This window comes from Canis aureus, chromosome 31 (genome assembly GCF_053574225.1).
Source record: "Canis aureus isolate CA01 chromosome 31, VMU_Caureus_v.1.0, whole genome shotgun sequence".
In the NCBI taxonomy this organism is placed as follows: Eukaryota; Metazoa; Chordata; class Mammalia; order Carnivora; family Canidae; genus Canis; species Canis aureus.
Window position 1 is genome coordinate 35,612,816 of NC_135641.1, and position 25,328 is coordinate 35,638,143.

General features: G+C 35.2%; 1 protein-coding gene across 1 annotated transcript in view; it reads right to left on the minus strand.

Annotated features, from left to right (window-relative positions):
- Positions 1 to 23,813, minus strand: part of BCHE (butyrylcholinesterase) — a 58,920-nt gene extending 35,107 nt beyond the window's left edge. The window contains exons 1-2 of the mRNA XM_077880198.1: positions 23,664 to 23,813; positions 16,100 to 17,624 (exon numbers count right to left, since the gene is read on the minus strand). Of these exons, the coding sequence (XP_077736324.1) occupies positions 16,100 to 17,616 (1,517 nt within the window). The 5' untranslated portion in view covers positions 17,617 to 17,624; positions 23,664 to 23,813. The remainder of the gene's footprint in view (positions 1 to 16,099; positions 17,625 to 23,663) is intronic.
- Positions 23,814 to 25,328: the final 1,515 nt, after the last annotated feature.

Here is a 25,328-nt window from a genome sequence, read left to right on the forward strand (position 1 = left end):
GGGAAAGTCAATACTGCTTTACAAAATAAAAATAATTGATCTTTAATCAGGTGGAAAGTTGGTGGAGAGCATATTCTGTTTATAACGTAATTGATTCACCATTTAGATTCACTATTTACACAAAATATCTCCCTAGTCCAAAAGATGAAGAAGAAAAGCATGTTAAAACACAATGTTGAAATAAATTTCTAAGCCCAAAATGGGAGTTGTTTCTGCTTGGGGTGCTAGGTCAGCAAAACAAACTCAGATAACTTTTGTGTTCCTGTAAATGCTGCAGTTGATCAGAAACATCCAGTCGGCTAATCACCAAATGCCAAGCTAACTCTTGGCTCTATACTTATTTCTTTTATTCCTTGATCTTTTAAATAAAGTCAGATATGCAAACCCAGCCAGTAAAGTCCAATCTCCATGTTGCTGTATCTAAAGCTCTAGAAAACTTGCTCTTGTCCAAACATACCTGGGAAAAATGATCCACTGCTTGGTAGGCACTATATACTCCACCAATCTAAGGATTGTTTTCCCCCTAAATAAAGGACATCAAACTTGCTACTACATTGTTTTATTTTTGTCATTTGATAATAAATCTAAATTCATAAGTTTTAAGCGAATTCTGTAATTGTTTTAACATTAAAAAGGCCAATTGTAAAGACGATGTTCAATTTAATGTTTAAAAGTTAATAATTTTTCTCACTGTAACATTATTTATTCATTACATATAAATGCTCTCCATTGTACTAATAGTAGGAAAAGAATGTAATTAAAGAGAGAAGGTATAAAACGATCAATGTAGCTCAGTGTAACAATTCAGGTAGAGGTCAAAAAGCCAGTCTTAATTTACACACAGTCTGTCATAAGCCTAAGTAATAGAATATCTGAACCCAAATTTGATGGAGAAGACAAGATTAGGACTTGTACTCCCTTGAGTTTTAATCATTTTTAAACTGTTAGGTTTCTTTGACTTTCACAATGTTTACTTTGCAATAAAACCCTTTATATAATTACAAGGTCTGAATAATTTATTTTCTAATAACTCAAATTTATAAGTAAGCAGAGCATTGTAAATAGTTATCTTTAGTAATAAATAACATGAAAATGAAATTTGAGGTTGCGAAGTCCAGTGTTACAAGTAGAATTAGTTTGAAAATCCTGCAAATAATGTGCTTTCTGGTTTATGCTATTTTCCCCTCATTCTTTATTTCAGGGTTCATTGATATGATTCAAAAGTCTTCAAAAAAAAAGAAAAAGTCTTCACAAATACATGTTATGAAACACTCATTTCGCAGAGGTTACCTTTTCTGAGGTGGAAAAGGGGAGTAAAAGATTCAAAAATAATAAAATAAATTCAAATGCATACTCAGAGCTTTGGAGATTTTAGGTTGCAGGCTACAGGAGAAGAAAACCTTACCTCTTTTTAATTTAATTTTATTTATTTATTGTGTAAATGTTATTTAAACTCAATTGGCCAACATATAGTGTGACGCCCAGGGCTCCTCTCATCAGGTGCCCTCCTTAACGTCCATCACCCAGTCACCCTCTGCCCCCATCCACCTCGGCTTCTGTAACTTTTGCTTCTGTAACTTTTGTTTCCCAGAGTTAGGAGTCTCTCATGATTTGTCTTCCTTTCTAATTTTTTGCCACTGAGTTTCCCCCCTTCCCTCATGGTCCCTTTCACTAATCCTTATTTCTGCTATGATGTTAATATTTAGATGACTTTTGCCTTTACGATGTTAATCTTTACTTATGTCAGCTCTAGACACTTTAAGTAAATCCTAAACTTGCAAACCAAGCCCCGCCTCGCCCTAGAGCTAATCTTGAGAAATGCAGCCAGACTCCAGAAAAGCAGGGTGTCCCTTGAGAGCCCCATTCTGCAATTCCTGCGAGCCTGATACAGTCCTGAGGGCCAGCTCTCAACTCAATGTTCTGTATTCCCTTCTATTTTCCCTACCGACTTAAGGAGTCCTTTACCAAACTTCTCTCCAACACCTTTCTCAGCTTTTCCCAAACCCTGCTCCAACTGGGAACACTTTCTGTAGGCCATCTGACTCCCAGTTACCAGATTTCGCAAAAATGAGGCAAAAAAGCAACAGCAAACAGAACTCTTAGTTAAATATGAATATGTTGTTAAGCTAAACAACACATAATTTAATTCTTTTAGTATAGTATGCCCCATGCAAATTTATGGGATGTATTTAAACTAGGAAAAAATTATTTGCTGTTTAGTTAAAAGTCACATTTACCTAGGTATCCTCTAATCTGGCAATGCTACCTGTAGTATGTGTTTGGAAATATGTTTGCCATTGTGCATAAATTTTTTTTTTTAATTTCCATGCCAACTCAGGAGATGGGTATTAGTATTTCCATATTAGAGGAAATATGGGCAAAAGGGATTCAATTATCTGTTCTTTCTCTTTCCCAATGGCACACACAAATTCTAATAGAGAGGGAACAAAGTATAGGGAAGAGAGAGGTACCTGCATTCTCCCATCAGACCCCAGGATTCAAATTGGAGCTCTGGTTTTTATTAATACCTGCAGGATTTGGGGCAGCTGAAGCTCTGTAAGCTTCAGTGCTCCATCATATCCCCTGTTGATGATGCCCATACTTCCTTAGGGAGTTGCACAATGGAAGTGAAGTCCTGAGCAGACAGCTAGTCACATGTTAGCAGGCAATATATTTTAATTGATGCTATTAATACAAACAATACTATGGACTTCAAATTATTAATCTGGAAGTGAGTCAGTACTTTCTTAAATGGATTCTGACCACACAATACGGATGACTTGTTATTCCTTACAGGTTATGTGCAAAGCACAGTCCTTAAGGCCTCAGTTATTTTAATTATAACCACATTCATCTTATTTTGACAAATTAATTTTCCTAAGAAGCATCATGCAATATTTCCTTGAATGTTAAAGGACACCTAGAAGGTACGACATAGCATGTGACTCGGTGTCAGCGTCAATTTTGTGTTACTGCTGGCACTAGTTGAATAGGGAAAGGATGGGACTTTAGGTAGGGAAAGGTTAGGGGCCCCATCTAGGCTCTGGGGCTATTTCAGGTATACAGACATCGGGACAGAACAAAAATTAAGAGAAGGAAGAAAAATCAGGCGCCCTATCCCAAATGCTAGGGTCAACATGGTTTTCGAATAATCACATTGTAACCACAGAAAATAGGAAATAAGCACACACACACACACAAAAAAAAGACCAGGCTTCAAAGGAGAAGTTAACTCTAAAGATTAACCAGACCTAGCAAAACCTATCTCTAGATCATAGATGTCACAGAAACAAAGACTCTCACGCAATGTATAAGCGTCATGTCTGGTTCCAGATCACTGACCTAAGCACTGGGAAATTCCTGGTAAGGTTCTAATAAGAGGCCAGACATAAAAACCCTTTGGTGATCCCTCTCATTCTTGAGAGCTTTTTTTGTATCTTTGCTTAATAAAACTCCATGCTCTACTCACTCTCCTCTATCCTGGAAATTCGTTTTTGGACTTCTAGGGACAAGAACCTTGCTCCCCTGCTTCCTAGCTAGCACATTAGAGGTTATCTCCCACCCCCCCTCCAGTTGCTTCTCTTCCTGTTCCCATGATCTCTCAGACTGTTGCAAAGTTGCTTGCTTTCTGCCTCAGCTCTCAGAAAACAACTGCCTCTGATTTGTCTCTCATTTTAAAATAATAAAGGAAGGACTCTTAGAATTTAGGGCACATTACAAACCAAAAGATTCCAAATGATGAAATAACCACCTTTCTGGTGGAATAAATCTCAAAGGAATATTTCATGATAGCTTTTTTTTTTTTTTTGATGTTTAGAATATTTGGGTGGGGGTTTTGTTTATTTTCTCTTTGATTCTCATCTCTTGGTTCCCTTCCTTTGTGCTCTGCAAAATCCAAGTTAGCGACAGCCTGACTTGGAACTAAGTGGTTTGCCTTATATGGAGATGCATTATTTTCTAAAACAGAAAATAAATACATGAATACCATTAGGTAGATGATGCTGCTGCTGACGCAAAACCAAATTAGTCACATTAATCACTCACTGTACGAGACCCATCAGCACACAGACATGTTGCATATCGCCCATATAAAAGCAAAAACGATTGTGGAAAAAATGGACATGACCGGATCCACTTTAAAATAGAGCCTGAGCAGCCACTGCAGAGAAACTGCCTTCAGTGCCTTTCTTTGCACTGGGCCCTAACTTTTGTACTGAGTCAAAAAGCAAGTGTTTAAGGCAGTTGTTTCAAAATAGGAGGGACAACAGATACCTGGTCACAGGCCTGAGACTTGTGGACTTTCAGAAGATAAAATCTGCATCTGTTAATGGATAACCCGGAGTAGTTTGTGACTTAACACCCACAGAAAGTTTGTTAACACCCATAGAAAAAAGTTTGCCTTTCCTTCAACTCCTGTGATTGCCTCCCTCTCTTTCCTCATATAACTGTCCTGGTTTCATCTGTATTTGAAACACTATTTGGGTCTCCACCTGAGTGTGTGCTTCCCAAATTGCCATTCTTTGATCTCAAATAAATGCTCCTTTGCTTCTCATCCTGGCTCTTTTTTTCTTTCTTTTTTTTTTTTTTAAGCTTTATTTATTCATGAGAGACACAGAGAGGCAGAGACACAGCAGAGGGAGAAGCAGACCCCCTGTGTGGAGCCCCATGCGGGACTCGATCCCAAAACCCTGGGATCACAACCTGAGCCAAAGGCAGATGCTCAACCACTGAGCCACTCAAGTGCCCCTCTCACCCTGGCTCTTAATTTTAAGTTGACACGGTCCAAAAGGCTCCTGCCCTCTGTTTTTCCCTACATCACTGAATTCGATTTCCCTGCTTCGACTTCAGAACAAGCCTCTCACATGTCTTTGCCACCAATAACTTCCACGTTTCCAAACCCACAGGGCTTTGTACATGGATTCATGTCATTTTCACTATACTTCTTCTATATGTGATACTTAGATGACCCCTGCCTTGGGATGTTTACCTCACTTGCTCTTGGGGAGGTAATTTGTTCTCCCAGTTGCCTTTCGAACTCAGTGTTCAGAAATCTGCTCTGTCCACAACCTCTGTCGCCCTATCTTGTGCCTTTAAGTACCATCCTCATGCTGTTAGATACCAGGTTTACATCTCTAACCCCTACCCTTCCCTTGAGTTCTAGACTGCAGTGTCAGAATTACTATTTTATTGCTCCAAGAGTCTATAAAATAGGCACCCTGCACTTAAAATGTTTAAAATACCACTACTGGTTACCAAATCCACACCACCTCCTCCCAGAGGCATCTCTCTCTCAGAAAATGGTACCTCTGGTGGCTTGGGTCAGACACTTTGCGGCATCCTTGCCATCCCTTATTCCCTCATATCCCACATCCAATCTATTAGCAAGTCCTACCAAATCTTCCTTCCCAGCACAGGCATATCTTGTTTTATTACACTTCTCTATATTGGCCTTCACAGATGCTGCAATTTTTACAGTTGAAGGTTTGTGGCAACCCTGCCTCGAGCAAGGCTACTGGCATATTTTTTCCAATAGCATTTGGTCACTTTGTGTCTCTCTTGTCACATTTTGGTAATTCTCACTATATGGCAACTTTTTTTCACTATTATTATATTTTTTTATGGTGATCTATGATCAGTGACCTTTGACGTTACTATTGGAATCGTTTTGGGCCACCACAAACCATGCTCGCATAAGACAGAGAACTTAATCAACAAATGTATTTATTTTGACTGCTCTATTATTCTTCCAACTTTATAAGAAATGTAGATTTTTATATCAAGGAGTTTTATGAAATGTCTAATTTTCATACCTCCAGAAACATTATGAAACCAGTCAAAGCATGATTTGAATTATGGCTTTTAAACAAAACATGGAATCCAAACACTTGTGACATCATTGGGCTGTTATGTTGGTTTGTACTGGTTTATCAGATAAAATATATCTTTGTAGTTAATATTTTAACTCTAGTCATAAAAACAATTACTTGGGTATCGATCCTTAGGGACGGATACACCAAAAATAATGTTATTTGTGTAAGAAAAAGACTCAATTGCTATTATATAACAGAGGCTACGGACAAGTAAACACTGACATGTCACTCACAATAAATCTACAGATTATCCTACCAGGTTAATAGGAACTGTCATCCAATATGAAGGAGTGTAGGCAAAATATTAACATATAAAAAATAAAGATAGGGTAAAGTTATGCTTTTTAGCATTCATATCTTGAGTGTTATTGACAAGGAAGGAAAATTGGAGCAAGAATGGTTCCTTGGAACTCATAAGTTTGACTAAACACATTTTAGTTATATCTGATGGTGAAACAGTCAGAAAAATAGTATTATATACAGTAAAATATTTAAAATCACATTTCGGCTACAGCATTTTGTTACCTAGTGAAATATGACATATTATTGTATCTGAAGCCCTTTTGAAGTATTGCATTTGTATGTTACTGAAATAATGACTTTAATTTTTAAAAAAAAAATAAGTGATTCATTCTAATTTCAGAATCAACTTCAGATTTACAAGTTCACTGAATATTATTTTTTCCAAATACAGAAAACATTTGGAAAAACATACAGAACAAATCACATCGTTATTTCCAAGTAAATGGATCCGATTAATGTGATTTTTCCATTTTTTAATGAGCCCCTTTATACTATAAAAGCAAGAGTTTTCCCCTATTTTACTGTACTGAAGTATTTCAAAAACAGTCAGATGTATTTTACTTTTATAGCTGCTTCATAGATGCAGCCCCTTGGGGGCATCTGGTTTCTCCTTCTCGTTCCACTGTCATGAAGGGTAAAATATTGCTGCATCCTGAAGTGGTTTTGCAAGTGATCTCATGTACACTTCAAACTGTCCCATAATGTAATTCCTCCTTTTCAAATAGGTTGCACTAATGTATGCACATTTTTTTTAACCTACATTTATATTCTTTCTGTTAAACTCAGGGTACTTTACAGGAACACTGCACCTCCTATTCATTGTTTTATTCCTTACTGGGTAATTTCTCACCTAAATTCCTGAAGGGGGGCAGAATTTGAAGTGAAAGAACACTGATGCTGTCATGATAGCAATAAAACAAATCCAAGGGGATTGGAACCCTGACCCTTTTGCAAAGTCATCAAAATGTTTCAGTTAGGTTAATTATGATAATGTACCACAAATAATTACAGAATCAGAGGGTACGGATTTTTTTCTTCACTCCGGAAACCACATGAACTATTATCTGTCAGAAAATCTAATTATAAGCCTGATAATAATTGCACTAGATGGCCAGATGACAGTCTTTGACAAACTTAAACGTGTCTCTACATCTCATGATGTCTAATTTTAGTCTGTTCTCTGCCCTTACCCCTGTAGCATTAACCAGGCAGGTATCAGCATGCTAACATGTTAAAATTATTAGTTTGCAACCAAATGCATTTCCCAAGGCTGTTTAATGACTGCTTTCAATAATTCATGGTGAAGGCAGCCTGGTGAATGGATAATACAAGGAAATGAAAGCTAATAGTCTTGAGTCATAGTTAATCTTTGTTCTGTCACCTATTAGCTCCAATTCACTTTTCTTCTATGGACCACACTCTTCTCATCTGAAATCTTAGACAGCGTCATCATCTCAGCATTTTTTCATTCTAATAATAGAACCTATATACTTCATACCTTACCAGTGTAATGGTATCATTCACATTAACACAACTGCTATCCTTTTGCTATACTCAAGGCAACGCTTGTTAAGAAACGTGTTGTAATGAAGTCCTAGACTATATATTTGGTTCAGCTGGAACAGAAAATAAAAATAATTCCAAGTGCAATTTGAAAATTATTTTTTTGGTGAAGGGATTCACACAAACTTTACATAACCAGTAGGGACACATATTAATTCCTACACTGAGATTTAGAAAGAAGTAGCACTGGTTCTCTACTTATGCTTTCTCTGATTTTCCTCAGTTTTTCTATTATCTTTTGAAAACAAAATGATGGCAGGAGGTAAAAAAAAAAAAAACACACACTAAGAAAATACAGTCACCTGAAAAATAAGGGGGGTTGAAATATTGTTTTTTCAATCACTTTATTTCCTGTGTCAAATATAAGTAAATAAGATAGAATCCTACCTATTAAACCCTACTATTATTAAATCCACTTCACATTACGAATAGTAGAAAATACATTATTATCATGTGCATTCTACTAGTATAGTGAAGTTATAGCCATGTATATGAAGTACCCATCCCTAATGTGTGTGTGTGTGTGTGTGTGTGTGTGTATATATATATTCGAAATCAGAAACAAAGGTCATTACATTAGAAATCTGGCAAATCTGAAATTTGTAATCATTATAATTACAATTTAGTACATGGAAGCATGCCTATTTTTAAATTGTCTCAATTATTGAAAAAAGTCTTGTGCACTAAGAAATTATGGCTTAGCTTTTAATTTAATCACACCTACTCCCCAGTACAGAAATCAGGAACTGTTCTTATTTTTTTAATAGATTGGTGAATCATGCAACCAAGTGTTTAGTAGTGAATTTTTATTTCCACTTAATAATTGCTCCATCTGTGATAAGGTTTCTTCCAGTGCAAAGGAATAAATAAATAAATAAAATACATGAGAGTAGCAACAGATAAGATGCAGTCAAGTTACAAATACTTTGTCAAGTAGTCTTTTTTGGTTTCATGAGGTCAAAATAGGACAAAAGAAAAGTGTGCCATAACATTTATTTCTGGCCAAAAAAAAAAAAAAAAAAATATATATATATATATATATATATATATATATATATATATATATATATGTTAGGAAATGTTAAGCACTTTAGAGGGATTCTGAATACATGGATTATTTCCAAACAAACAGAAGCGAGTTAACTGCCTAAATTTTATTTATTTGAAAACGTGGATCTGGGAAGTCAAACAATTGTACATTTTTTGGGGAAAGGCAAGTTTGATCTTAGATAAGAATAGATTGAAGTGGTTTGTGCCTGGAAGGGGAAAAATAATTTTTTTTTAATGGCAGGGAGGAATGCAATTAACTGTAAATAATTAGGTAATATTTAAATATGTCAGTAAGAGGGATATATTTATAGCACCATTTTGCAGAAAGGGAAAAACAGTAGGGAGTTTTAAGTAACTAAGGTGATATAAACATAAGATCTGTAGGAAGATTAACACTGGACCCATCAGAGCTGTCCCATACAATTGGGACACCTGTGTAACTAGGCCGTGAATGGCTCCCCTTGAAGCTGTACACGGGAGGAGCTCTGAATACAGCACCTGGAGAGGACAGAGTAAACAAAAGATGATCTGAAATAGTAAGAAGCAACTGGAAAGGTCCTGGCACAATGATCCTCCACTATCTTACATTCTGCTACTAATTATATTTTGGCTATTTACTTTCTTTAGCTGCTCTGGTTTCTCTGATAAATCAAGTTTGATTTCACCAATTTCCTGTATAATTGGAATAGTGCTGAATGGATGTCATTAAGTTTTGCTTAATCTAGTTTCTTGGCCATCAAGTTATTGCTTGGATGAATGATTGATGGATATATATGTGAATTTATATTTCAACATATATTAGTATAGAGTATTGGATGTAATGCATATACGGACCTGTGTGCTATTTGGGTAAGGTTTTAAATTCATTTTCAAAGATGGGATTGAGGGAAAAGCAGGAGTAAGCAAAGTACATACAGGTGGTAATTACAACTAGCAAAAGCTTACATGATATTTTGGCTTCTGTTTTATAAGGAATTTAAAACACTACAACTAAAAATACTAAATTTGATTACAATTTAGTGCTACCACAGAATAACATTCTCTTACTTTTGCCAAGAAGTCAAACTAAAAAGGCTTTTATATGTCCTGGAAACTAATATGATATTCTAAAGTAACTGCAGAAAAGGATTTTCATATAACTGAATGAGAAATATAAAGGTTAAGATTTCCTTAAAATGCAAACGTGGGGAGTTCGGGCCTTTATGTTCATCTATGATGAAGTGGTTTGAACTGGAATAGCTTTCCCACCATAAACGATTATAAAAGTAGACAAAAACAAAACAAAAACACAAGGCAGTGGGTTTCAGGAACTGGATAACAGGCAGCACAAGTCTGTGTTATTTGAGAGCAGGGAAATCCAAAGTGAGCCCATGTTTACCCTCGTTACTCACATAAGGAGAATTTCTTGTCCAAGATGCAGGGAGCTTGAACCTAAGCAGTAGAGTAGCTCCAGCGAGGTCAAGACACAGAAATAAGAGCTCCTAGATACAGAAGCTGGAGTCTGTGGGGCAGGACTTCAGAAAAAGAAGGAGTGAGGCTCAAAGTCTCTGCAGGGATTCCCTACAGATCTTTGGCTGAGTCCTGGGCTGAATATATACAGGGAGAGAGTCTAAAGAGGCTGATCAGAGAAGATGCTGCAGGGTTGAGAGCAGAAGAGAGATGGGGAAAGTTGGAGAGCGAATAACTATCATAATGTTGTCAGCATTCATTTATATCTCACTAATACCTCTTCAATACTCAGTGTCCACCTGGATGGAGGGCCAAGCCTTAGAAGTAAGGAACACAGTAAGACCTAGGCTACCCCATCCTAGCAGACCCTTAAACCAAGTACTTGCCATACCCTCAGTGAAGACGACTTTTGAGTTTAAGTTCTGCCAAGTTAGAGGATCTATATATATCTTGGACCTCCTCTGGATCCACTCTAACAAAATATAAAAACATGCCTGTTACACATTTGAGACAAACTCAAACCTACACACATCCTTTAATTGAATGGCCTGGTAAAATAGAAAAACATTCTCAAATGCAAGCATACATTCTTCAGAAAATGATACAATAATATAGGGATTTTTGCTGCGTATAATCCAAAAGTCCAGTATAAATCCAAAAATTACTAACCATGCAAAGAAATAGGAAAATGGAAACTGAATCTATGAACAAGATATTCGATGAGCAAACAAAAATTTAAAGCTATTTTAAATATATTCAAGAACTTAAAAAAATAATATCTTTTTAAACGGGAGACAGGAAAGGACTCTTGGCAAATAAATGAAATTATTTTTAAAAAAGAGAAATTTTTACCTGAAAACTAAAATTAAATAAAGAATTCATTGGATAGTTTCAGCCACAAATTGGAGAAGATTAGAAGGGTAGTGAGCTTGCAGAGAAATCAATTAAGAGTATTAATTTGAAAAACAGAAGCAAAACTGAAGAAATGGGAACAGAAATTTAGTGACCTATGAAATTTTAAACAACGTAGTATACATATAATTGGAATTTTAGAAGGAGATGAGAATGGGAAAGAGGCAGAAAGAATATTCAATGAAATGTTGACCCAAAATATCTCAAATATGACATTAAAAATCAACAAGAAGAATCTAAGTGAACCCCAGACCGAAAAAAAATTACACTTGGAAATGTCATGGACAAAATTTTGAAAATTCAAGATAAAGAGAAAAATTTAAAATCAACCCAAAGGGGTGAGAAAAAAAAAGATATTGCATACAGGGGGAAAGTCATATGAATAAAAGCTCACTTTGCATCAGTACTAGAGAGACAAGAAGATAATGGAAAAGAAAAAAATCAACTCAGAATTCTATATTCTTAAAAAATATCCTTCAATGGAGGTAAAAAAAAAAAAAAAAAGCATTTCCAGATAAGGGAAAGTGATGAATCTGTAACTAGCCAACCTACACAATGAGCAATCCTAAAGAATGTTTGTTCCTCAACATGAAGGGAAGGATAACACATGATAACTGGAATCCATAGGTAAGAATAAAGGTTAGAAATGGCAATCCTATGGGTACATAGACCATTTTTTCTTTTATTAATTTACACAAATATAACTGATGGTTCATTTTTAAAAATTTTTCAAAAAGATTTTATTTATTCATGATATACAAAGAAAGAGAGGAGAGAGAGAGGAGAGAGAGAGAGAGACAGAGACACAGGCAGAGGGAGAAGCAGGCTCCATGCAGGGAGCCCAATGTGGGACTCGATCCTGGGACTCTAGGATCACACCCTAAGCTGAAGGCAGACGCTTTACCTGCTGAGCCACCTAGGCATCCTATAACTGATGGTTTAAAGCAAGTAATATATTAAGAGAGATTTTATATTACACATTGCCTAAACATACGACAGCAATACAAAAAACATTGAGAATACATGGAACAGTATTTTTAGTTTCTTGCATTTGTGAAGTAGTAAGGGGGACAGGGAAAATGGGAAACGAGAATTGTGAAGAAAGTGGGAAATGCCAGTAGCAAAATGCAAAATGTTTCAGTATTAACTCTAGGTTGACTTCACAAGTTAAACAATTGCTAGCCCTAAGCAGCCACTGGAAAAAAATATTAAGGGCAAATTAAAATGTCTTTATACAAATAAAATGGAATAATAAAAAACATTTTAATTAATGCAAAAAAAAGAAAGCTGCAAAGGAGCAACAGGAAAAATGAATTAAAAAAAACAAGATGATATACTTAAAATCATATTGAAAAATACATTAAATATGAAGTGAATTAATCATACCAACTCAACTGTAAGGAAGATTTCTTTAAAAATACAAGTGGGATAAAATATGTAAACACAAGTATGGGAAACTTAGCATGTCTATCTTGATATTACACAAAGTCAACTTTGGGATGAAAAGAGACATTTCATAATGATAAAAATAATCAGGACTGAATAATCCTAAATATGCATGGAAATTAATAGCATGGATTTAAAATTAATACCATAGATTGAAAATATTAAAAGAAATTAGCAGAGCCAAATGGATAAATGATTAATACCACAATTACAGTTGAAGATGTCAATACCTCTCTCTCAGTATTTGAAACAAAAATATTAGGGAGAATATCAGAAGACCTGAGTGACCATCAACTAATAAATTTACAGAACACACCATACCAGGTAATGGAAGAACACATAAAATAATCACCAATATAGCTCATATTCTGGGTTATTAAATAGTTTTTAATACATTTCAATGATGAAAATCTTAGAGTATTGCCTATTACTAAAATGGAATTAATTTAGAAATCAACAACAAAATATCTAGAAATTATCCAAATAATTGGGAGTTGAATAACAATTTACTAAAGGAGCCATTGGCAAAATAATAAAAATCACCAAGAAAAATTCAAAATTATTTTGAATTAAAATTTTTTTTAAAGTAGGCTCCACTCCCAGTGTGGAGCCCAACAGGAGGGGTTTGAACTAATGACCTTAAGGCCAAGACCCGAGCTGAGGCCAAGATTCAGACACTCAACCAACTGAGCCACCCAGGCACCCCTTATTTTGAATTTAATTACAACAAATACCACAATGCATACTAGACAGTATTTAAGAAGGAGAATTTGCTAAAACATTTTATGAACCATGAACTTGAAAACTCGTTTTCCTGAGTAATTTATTACAGATCCTAGTTCTGCTTTTTCACTTTCTTAATGTGTCATTTTGGGCTTATGAAGAAGCCGAAACCTGCAGTTTCTCAAGCTTGGTATTACTAACATTTGGAATGAATAATTTTTTGTTGGTGTGGGGGCTATTTTGTGTTTTGAGGAGGTGTAGGAGCATCCCTGGACTCTACCTTGCTAGGATCAGCCTCACTCTCCGTTGTGACACTCAAATCCAGCTCCAGACATCATTGCATGTTCCCAGGGTGGGAAGGTGGGGGGCTAGGGGATTAATCTCCCTGCATTGAAAACCACAGAGTCAGAATATATCACTTTTGTGGTCAGATAGATGTGGATGGATTTACAAACTGTACATTTACCACCTTTGCTTCCACTGGAGTTTACTTGACCATTCTAAGCTTCTATTTTTATTCACAGTTGTGCTTTGAAGACAGTAAATGTATACCAGGAGATTAACATCATGTTTGCCATCAACTCTCAACACATAAGAAGTATTATTATTTCTGTTGAGTATGCAAATATGGACTGTAAAGAAACTTCCCAACTAAAATGACCTCTTGTGATAACTAAACTGCTTTAAAAAATTTCCCCTAATCTTTATGGTTTATAATCTTATTTATATGAATTTATCATTATAATTGAAATATGTCAACCTCCATGTATTTCCCACGAAAATATGTTAATCACAGAAGTAGATTAGGGTTAGACAATCTATTCTACTAAGTGTCAAAGACTGTCTTCAAAGACATGTAAAATTTAAAGTCTTTTAAAAATTACAAGCATCAATAATTTTAAGAAACATATCTCCTTAAATTCTTTATAATATCTAGAATCGTAAGAAAGAATTTAAAACATATTAAAATGATTTAATATAGATCTAGCCTTTAGGGTGAGAACAAAATGAGATAGAAATAACTCTACCGCTGCTCTAGAAATGATGATCCTTCTTTAGCAGAAATTGAAGCTGATGTGGAGAAGTCATAAGATATTGCACAACTACAGATAAATTAATAGTCTGCATATCTTGAACATAGGTACATTTTTGCTCATTCTAGCCTTTACTTGTTTTTGTTCAATCATTTGATAACCAGATGTCTGATAAATTTGTCATATGCCTATGCCAGTACTTCCATGAGTTTCCAGTAAAACCAGTTTCTCTTTTCAGAAGCTACTTCATTATAGTCTGGGAGGCTCAGCATACAATGAGAAAACACACAGAGACAAGTTACAGTCAATAACTTCTGTTGAGAAGGAAAAAGAGGTCCAAAGCAATTACCACTCTAGGAATTAAAGATACACTTGGCGACACACGTGGGTGCTCAGGACCTCAAAAAAAGCAGGACTTGTGTCATTAAAAGGGAGAGGGGAACATGTTCTAAGCAGGGTGCAGAGCAAGAGCAGGCTCCAAGGTATATTAAGCTTACAGTCTGGCATTCATGAGATCATTGGAAGCCAGGTACTGTTGGGGAATCTGAGCCGCAGTAAGATTATAGAGGTCTCTTAATGACAGACAAAAGAATTTTCGGTTTAGACGCAGTGGATAAGCACTAAAAAACGTTTGAGAAGAATTATATCATACAAGTACTTTGTAGAAGATTTATATAGTGACACGAAGAGATAATGAATTTCAAATGGAGGTTGGAAGAGAAAACCAGAAAGCAATAATATCACTATCAACATTCTTTTCAATTATAAAAGATAATATGACAGATTGGATTAAAGCATCTATCAAGTTGTGAGTTTCTGTCAGGACTCCTTTTGAAAACAGATGTCTGAACTTCTCTTTCTTTTGTTTTTCTCACTGATACAAATTATCCCAATGCATAAAATTATTTTGGGGGTTACAAAAAAAATCCTTATTTTCTATACCATGCATTTGTATATTTAAGAGATACAATTTAGAAAATATATTTGAACAGATTATTTTCTTCTGACTCCTGGGGACATAATATCACAATATTTGTGACATATGAAGAAAAATAGTTTCTTCTAACATACTTCTGATTATCTAATGTCGGCCATATAGCTGTTCAGGTGGGAGGCAGCTTAGCTAATGCGAGAACACTCGTAGCTTCTCCTGTCCAATACACATCACCTGAAAGCTCTGAACAAACCTATTAGGGGAAAAATCAATAAAATGCTGAATTCTGCATTTGTATTTGATGTAATCTGAGGGCCAACTCCACCACCATCCTGTGCTTTGATTTTCCTGAATGACAATATGTTTTTCTACCTATCGGTTACCACTATATCTGCTTATGAGCATGAAAGAAGACATATTCCTACTCCTCCCTAAACTGGAAACTCTATAAACTTTCAAGTTAAAAAGTGTGGTCATAATAACTTTAGTTTTCAAGGTAAACATCTATTAGCATATAAACTTTGGCTAATATTGCAAAAGTACTTTGCAGTCCTTTGGAAATGATATCAGAAAATATTTTTCATAGTAGTTCTTCGCTGATTTCTTTTAGCACCTTGATGCGAGAAATTGAAATTCATTATATTAATAAAACCCCAAAGTAGCCTATGGTACAAAAAAGAATAAATAATAAAATAATAAAATAAAATAATAAAACATTTCTGTGCCTTTAATGAAGTCTATACCAGAGAGCAAGCCGAGCTAAGCAAAACCAAATAAAAATCAAACAAGAACAATTACAAAAAATCAGCACTTACCCATATTTTGCAAAAGTTGCCCAGTATTTCATTATGGATCTACTCAAAATTTCCTCAGCTTTTGTGTAATTAGCTCTTCTTTCCAGAGGTAAACCAAAGACAAATTCAATTTCATAACCATGCATCACTCCCATCCATTCTGGCCAAGGAAGTTGGGAGGATCGGTGTTCAAAATAGTAGAAAAAGGCATTATTTCCCAATTCTGAGAACTTTTTGGTGAACTCCAAGGCAGGGCATATGATATTGTAATCGCCAAGAACATCATCCAATGCGTCACGGTACTTTTCATCCCTCTGATCATCTAACAAGTCTACATAATAAAAAAGGATCGATTCCCTTCCAAATTCACTCACTCCTGGAAAATACATTTTTAAGCCTTCTTGAAATTCTTTTCTAGTTATGATGCTGTCGTTATCTTTGCTGAAACCAGGAGCACGATATACTAAAAATGCTGTCCCTTCATCTTTGTTAACACCCACCAAGATCTGGGCTTTTTTGAACTGTCCAAGTTGGAGTAGTGTGTCGGGCATGTCAGTGAGAAAATCCCCATCCACAATTGGACCAAAGTTTACAGACAAAAGAGTATCAGAGGGGACAACCAATACTTCATTCAGTAGAATTTCCTGGGGATCTTTGTTTCGAAGGCATTTGATTATCTCCGTCTCATTTTCTCTAGAGCAACCAATAAATTTAGCCAAGGTCAACGTTCTGTTCCTGGCTTCTTCAAGAGACATTACTGCCCAAGGGGCATTAGAGGATCCACTTTGCAGAATGGCTCTGGTAAACAATGGTTGGCTTCGAGGAGAAAGTAGATGAAGGCCAACTGAACCTGCCCCTGCACTTTCTCCAAAGAGAGTTACACTTTTAGGATTTCCACCAAAGGCTGCTATGTTCTTTTGCACCCACTGAAGTGCCAGTTGTTGGTCAAATAAGCCCAGGTTCCCTGGGGCCTCGGGATTTCCTGGTAAAGCTAAGAATCCTAGGGCCCCCACCCTATAGTTCATTGAGACGACAATAACTCTTTCAACCCGAGCCAGAAATTTGCCATCATAAACAGGTAAAGATGATGTTCCTGTTTGAAAACCACCACCATAGATCCATATCATTACAGTGGCGTTTTTTGGTTTAGGTGTTGGAATCCACACATTCAGATATAAACAGTCTTCGCTGAGATCAGTGTTTGGGTTCCACATCTCTGATCCAGGGAAACCTGGGAAACTTTGATCTGTGTTCTGATAGCAAGAATTTGCATATTTTGTGGCATTCCAAATATCGGACCATTTGGTCAAGAATTGCGGCTTTTTGAATCGAAGTCTACCAAGAGGTGGCTGTGCGTAGGGAATTCCAAGAAAGGCTGTGACTGTGCCACCAAGAACCGGCAAGTTCATCCCTCGGACTTTTCCATTCTTGGTTGTAATTACGATGTCTTGTTCGGTGTGTGACTTCCCGATAAGCACCCAGAGCAGAAGAAACCACAAGAGAAGTCGGATGCTTAGGATTGTACCCTTGCTCCGCATATTGATTTCTGAAAGAGAGGTAATCAGGAAGTTTTAAAAGCCTCATGCATCAAATGTTATATTTTATTTATGATAATTAGCCCAAATACAGTAGTTCTTATTAATCCTACCAATTATGAAAACTAATAAATCTGCTAGTATGAAACAGGTTTTGTAAACACACACACACACACACACACACAGAAAATGCTTGGAAATATTTCACTTTTCAATTTAGAATAGAAATAAGTGGAATGGAAAAGTAGAAATTATTTCATTTTAGAAAGATTCATTATCAAGTCTCTGTAAGGAAGATTAGGTATTTTATTTTAGTTTAGTTTAGTTTAGTTTAGTTTAGTTTTTGGAAGATTAAGTATTTTAAAGCAGAAGTTTGTCCCAGGCATGTAGATTTATACTTTTTTTACTGTACACAGACATGCCAAAAGGGGCATTAAGTGGAAGACAACTTATGACAGTTATAATTTCTACCTCAGTTAGAGGAGGAAACATAAGGTCATGTATTGTCAGAAATGTGTGCGGTGCTATTCACGGTCACCCAGCTCTTGACAGAATTGTGAAGTAAATGGAGAACCTTTAAGGATCCCCAGACTTCTGTTACTGGCTTTTTCTGTTTCCATGGTCCCTTCTGTGGTCCTTTTTGCTTCGTGGTTTCTTCCTCTACACAACCCAGAAGAGAATTTGGATGATCTATTCATAGGATATTAAGCAACAAAAATACAGCAGTTGTCATTTCTCCTAAAAACTGTGAAAATTAACATATCTGCTACCACAAATCTGCTACCACTTTAAAGAACTATGGGGGGAAACTGGAAGAGAGGGCTGCGGGTATATACCAGACAATTTCTTTGAAAGTGAGTAACAAAGAAAGCCTTCTCCACCTGAATTATACTGTCAGTGGAGAGAAGCAGCAGCTGATAATATGATGTGTGAGAGGAGATACTTTGAAGGAATTTTACACTCAGGGATTACTCAATGTTATTTGTTAATTGATTAAAGTATATGTGACTGGTGAGGTTAAATGTGTCAACATGGTTAGATCACTTGCGTTTTGATAGTGGACAAAATAAGTGAGATTAAGAGGACTAAGGCTAAGGAACTACTGGGAAGAGTAGAGGAAGAAAAAGGAATCTTGGAGACCTACCAAATCATAACTCTTTGACATTTTATTAAATAATATTTATTGATGATATGAAAAGATTGCTGGTGGAAATCAGTTTTATTAAAAATTCATAATGTGGGGCGCCTGGGTGGCTCAGTGGGGTGGGCATTCTACTCTTGGTTTCAGCTCAGGCCATGATTTCATGGGTCCTGTGATCTAGCAGCATGGGGCTCCACGCTCCCTCTCCCTTATCGGCCCCTGTCCCCACTTGCACTAGTGCTTGCTCTCTCCCAAATAAATAAATCCATCTTCTAAAATATTCATAATGCACACCGAGTTTCCTTAAAGTTAGTAACACTTAAAAAATCAGATTCTGAAACTTCACACGACACAGAGGGGCACAGAAATGTAATGCCCATATTATTTTAAAGAACTAACATCTTTATATAACTGGAATAAAACCTGATTGAAACAGTCAAATACAAACACCGATTCTCCTCCACACAATAATAGCAAAGGTCCGCAAATGTACACAACCTTTTCTGTATTATTATTATTATTTTTAAAATTTATTTATGATAGTCACACAGAGAGAGAGAGAGAGGCAGAGACATAGGCAGAGGGAGAAGCAGGCTCCATGCACCGGGAGCCTGATGTGGGATTCGATCCCGGGTCTCCAGGATCGCGCCCTGGGCCAAAGGCAGGCGCCAAACCGCTGCGCCACCCAGGGATCCCTGTATTATTTTTTCATACTGTAATTGTAAATACATCTATGTGCCTAAGAAGCTAATCCTGTGAGTTTTGAGAATTTGTTTTAGTGGGTTTTTTTTTTTTTTTAATTTAGGTTGTCTCAGAAGGTAGAAAAAATAAAGTATTATCCTGAAAACTGTCACAGGATTAGGATTCTCACATGTTAAATCAACCTCATTTGCCACTGCTAATGGTATAGCTAGTGATCAGCAAGTATGTTTTGAGCTCCCAAAAGATCTGGATAAATTGATCAACTGTGTACAGTATTTTGTTAGTGTACTTACAGATATCTCTACCTCTGTTTCTGTTTATATATCTATATATCTAGATTTAATTCTATCAATGTTTATATATTTATGCATATATATACACATATAGGTCTATCTATAATGATTATTAAGCTAATAAGTTTTTTAAAAAACAGTGATTATTTTATGCTCTCAATTTTGATACAACTGAACCTGTAAAGACCATTAAAATGTTATTGAAGTATATAATACTTTAATACTATTTCTGCACTCTTATATTTATGATTTCTATACTATTATGATATGCTATAATATTTATGATAAATTATGATAACTATAATATATGGTATCATAACATTGTGATAATGTAGTAATAATGTGAAGCTTCTGGTAGACTTAGCACTTACTACTGAAGTTTTATATTTCTGACAGTTCAGGAGTTTTAGAGGCATACCAACCGCAGTCTTACTTTTTAATTCCTTCTGATAATTTCTAAACCCTTTCTCTTAAATAGATGAAGGGGACATTTGAAGAAAAAAGTGCAGCAATGGATTTTTTTTTCTTTTTTAAAAATCTGCTTTGCAAAGAAAATAGGAATTAAGACACAGATCGGGTTAACTCTAACCTACATTTCAACAGATTCATTGCAGCATGTCTGGTTGTATTCATTCCTCCCTGTGGCCCCGCTCAAGCAATGTTCTTCTGAGTGTAAAGATTGTCTGTTTTTTTTTCTTGGTTTTATATAAACATTATTTTACCTTTATAAACCAAACACTTAATGCTATGTGATTTTGGTCTCTGATAATTTTCAAATGTTTGTTGTATACTTTAATAATTATATTGCACAGCAAGTATGATATACTACCAAAACATTTTGGTTTTGTATGTAATTAATAAATGCAATACTTTTCCTTGAATATTAAAAAAATATCTACTATAACACTTAAAAGGTTATAGTATCATTCCATGTCACTTAGCTTGATTTACATAGCTGCGTCTTGTATGTTTTTATTTATGTTTGTGCTGAATAGATGTTAACGTTATACTGTATGATTTAGGCAAGTAATTAGCTTGCTTTCTCAAGGATGATCTGTGAGTCATCAGCTCACAAATAATGTAATTAGTAACATTCAAAAAAATCATTGTAAGCATGTATACACTGTAAGAATGGCAATATAATTCCAACTCGCCACCATGCTACCTGTTGGAGCGCTTATATATCATATTATTCAGTTTAGACTTTAACATGAAAATATGCATGTCCACATTGCTAGGTTAGTGTAGGCTAATATTTTCATAGTTAGCTGCAGCCCTTATTTAAATAAGCATTATGTTGTCCTTTTCATAATCCAGTATTCTCTATTTTAACAGGTTGCTTCATGTTTTTAGTATGTGTTATCACATGATTAAATAATCAAAGGAGGAATAAAGGAGACTGAGAAAATATAATTAACCTATATATCCAAATCTTTATTAATAATTAAAACATTAACTAAAACTTCATTTGTCTTCAATAAATTCTGGTGCAAGTTGAATAATGTCACATTAAATAAACAATTTAAACTTCAGTAATATATAATCCATTTATCGTAAAGAATGGGGAAATTTTCCATACCAACTACAAGCGAGTATTGGAATTTAATTCACTTACTGCCATAGTTTTTGAAAGACAGGCAGGAGTTCTCCTTTGGAATTGCAAAAGAAAATGAATGAAGGGAGTGGGAAGAGGGAAAAACCTGGAAGATAATGAAGACTACGGTATCCCAAGCTTGTCAAGTGCTTCAGGATATCAAAATCTACTGGCAATTTTTGGAAAATATTCCAAACTTTTAACAATGTAACTTTGAAAATTAAAAAAATGCAAAAAAAACCCATTATTTTTTCATTTTTGAATTAATTTTGAAAGTAGTATCAATTTGAAGAAATACATGTTATGCCCTAAGATATGGATGTAATAAAATGATTGATAGAGCTACTTATTTGCCATAGCTAATTATCAACTACCTTTTCAAAATTATTGGCCACCCAAGGACTTCTTAAAAGATGGTCAAGCAAATATTGATAATAGTTTTCTCCGAGTGTAATTTTCCTGTTTTTTTTTTTAAAGTTATAAGATTCATTTCTATATAAAAATAAGCCTTCTTAAAATAGTGGGGCAAGAGCCATCTAGATAATATGATCTAGAACAAGCGCCTATAAATGTATTTGGTCAAAATAAAACAACTAAGCCTTTATACCAAATCTAAAAAGCTTATTTTGTTGTAGGCTATCTGAAGTGGGGAACTAAGGAAGTCTGTTTATAAATAGACTATAGCACTGTCTTTCAGGGATCCTTCGGATACCCTAGGCACTGAGAGAATGTGTACAGATATAAGACACTATATTAGGTATGAGAAGCATTAAGATCCGAATCTGCCCTCAATCAGGAAGAAGATCGTTGAAGTAATTCAAACATTTACTATTAGAGAGATATCTTGGGTCTTTGAAAGTTGAATCTGGTGTTTGATTGATGTCTATTCAATTACGATCCTCTAACAACCTGCAGTGTCTCTAAGAATGAGCAGATTTTGGCATGAAAGCATTAATTTAAATATGTTATTATTAATTATTATCAAAAAACGACTCAAAGCAGAAACTAAATTTATAAACAAGATGTGACTTGCCAAGACATTATTAGTTTATATTTTTAAAAAGTGAAAAAATAAAGTGAAATGTGGGTCTCAGACATTTTCTTACAGTTAAAGAAGCAGGTCATTAAAAATAAACAAGAATAAAAATAGATCTAGGATACTGAAACAACTTTGCTAATCCAATGAGCAATTTTATTTGTCATTCAAAGGTGATGTTATTTCAAATTCACAGAGAATTCTAAAGATTTTCATTTAAAGTCACTCTTCAAAAACTCATGCTCATCCCCTAATAAGTATTTACATAAGTGAAATACAATTATGCTTCTCATAAGTACGAGATAGTTTTTATTATGGAAGGCATAGACAGACTAGTGATGGTAACTCCTCGCTGAGTTTATTATTGTGTAATATATTTATAAAAATTTGGAAGGCCTACTTTTGAAATAAAAAATAAATTATAAATAGAGATCCTAAACCATGGAATAATTTGGGTCACATTTCAGTTTAATTTAATCATTCACACATTTTATATTCAATGCTTAATCCTCTGATTAAACAAGAACTGATGTCACTAAAACAAAGGCAGATTTACAAGACTGTAGGATGAGCAGAAAAATCTAAATTTGCTAGTTGTTTCTATAATAACAGAAATAGTAGCAAATTCACAATATATTGCTATACTTTAAATGCAAATTTTCTTTTTCTTAAAGGACACACAGGACACAGGGAGAAAAGTTTGCAAACCAAATTAAGAAACGGAATTTTCTTTTAGATATAAGAAACCTAGACCTCATTCTTTGCCAATGATACTGTTAAAGTTTCAGATGACAAAATGATGATTAAGTACAGTGTCAAGCCAGACAGTAAGAGAACTATTCTTTCATGCCACTTAAAGAAAAAAAAAAAAGAAAAAAGGAAAAAAAAAAATAGAGTAAGACTGGCCAGGGACCACTTTTGTCACTCTTTTCAGGAGAGATTCCCTGCATCATGCATTTAAGGCTAAAGCACAGCACAGAAGTGTCCTCGCGCAGGGAGGGCGCTCAGAACACACATCCCAGGGATTCCACAAGTGCTACTACGGTCCTTTGCGCAAAGTTGAATACATTTCGCTATTTCCTCCGCAGGCAAATGGACTCCGTTTAGGTTCCTTGAATAATGGGCAGATGGGATGCAGGTGTCCGCTCGCTTGCTGCATCTGTCCCACTTGCAATAACCGTGCTCCGCGGAGCACCCAGGGGGCACAGCAAACAAGTGCAGGGCTGACGCTCCTGCTGCGGGGTGAGCCTCGCCGCAAGGTGCCCCTGGACACCGGCAGCTTACCTGACGCGCGGCAACACGGCGCTGAAGTTTGCAAGGAGCGGCGAGCGCGCAATACTTCGGGAGACGCGGTTTGCAGCTGCGGCTCCAGCCTGCAAAGTGGGCTGCCCTGACATTGCGATCCACTCCCCCTGACAAAGCTCGCGAGAGTTGGCAGCCGCCCTGCTCTGGAAGCAGCCAATCTTTACTTTCTGACATCTGTTCCGAGGCTGACGGTTCCAGGGCGATAGGGATTCATTTACCAAAGTATGACCGGATTCCTGCTTTACGAGCGCAGGCGCCGGCTGCAGGGCCGGAGGGGGGCGGGGGGGGGATGCAGAACCTCTTTAGCTACCAGCAGCTGAAAATGAATAGGAAATGCATGTGTTTTCCCTTTTAAATACTAACAGAACTTTTAAGGTGTTTTCCCCCCTTAAAAAAAAAAAAAAAGAAAAGAAAAGAAATATATATTTGAAACTGTTTGAACTATATATATATAATATTGAAAAAATATATTTGAAACTGTTTGAAAAATATATAATATTGAAAAATATATATATATTTGAAACTGAAAAATATATATAATATTGAAAAATATATACATATATTTGAAACTGTTTGAAAAAATATATAATATTGAAAAATATATCTATTTGAAACTGTTTGAAAAATATATATAATATTGGAAAAATATATATATTTGAAACTGAAAAATATATATAATATTGAAAAATATATATATTTGAAACTGTTTGAAAAATATATATAATATTGAAAAATATATATATTTGAAACTGTTTGAAAAAATATATATAATATTGAAAAAATATATATTTGAAACTTTGAAAAAATATATATATTAATGAAAAAATATATATTTGAAACTGTTTGGAAAATATATATATAACATTGAAAAAATATAAATATTTGAAACTGTTTGAAAAATATATATATTTGAAACTGAAAAATATATATAATATTGAAAAATATATATATTTGAAACTGTTTGAAAAAATATATATAATATTGAAAAATATATATTTGAAACTGGAAAATATATAACATTGAAAAAATATATATATTAGAAACTGTTTGAAAACTATATATATAATATTGAAAAATATATATATTTGAAACTGAAAATATATATAATATTGAAATATATATATATAGAAACTGTTTGAAATTCTCTCTCCCCTCTCTTTCTAAAATAAGTAAATCTTTAAAAAAAAGAAAATGTCATTCTGATGACAGTTCGTTGGTTTAATAAGTGTGATTTTGTATGCAAATGTCAAATGTGCTCATTTTAAGATTTAAAGACCTAACGCATAGTTCTAAGGAAATTTGGTATTGAAATTCTTTGCACCTTCAATCTGTGCCTTTCATGTAGTTACAAAGGAGTGTGAAAGAGAAACTTGGAAACAAAGTAACTACTCTGGATAAAGGCCTGCGGATCGCTGCTCAGTTAGGTTAGCGGACTGCAGGGCTCAGATCCCGGGCCCTGGCAAGCGCGGCGCCCCAGGGGCATTCCAGGTCTAGGAGGGTCAGCACTGCTGATTTCCTACCAGGAGCCCCGCAGGCAGGCGGTCAAGTGTGATGAGAAGCCACAATTTTCTGGTCAGGACAAAAAAGTACAATGAACGATCTCCACCAAACTTTTAAAAAGATACACTTGTCAGCTGGAAGAGT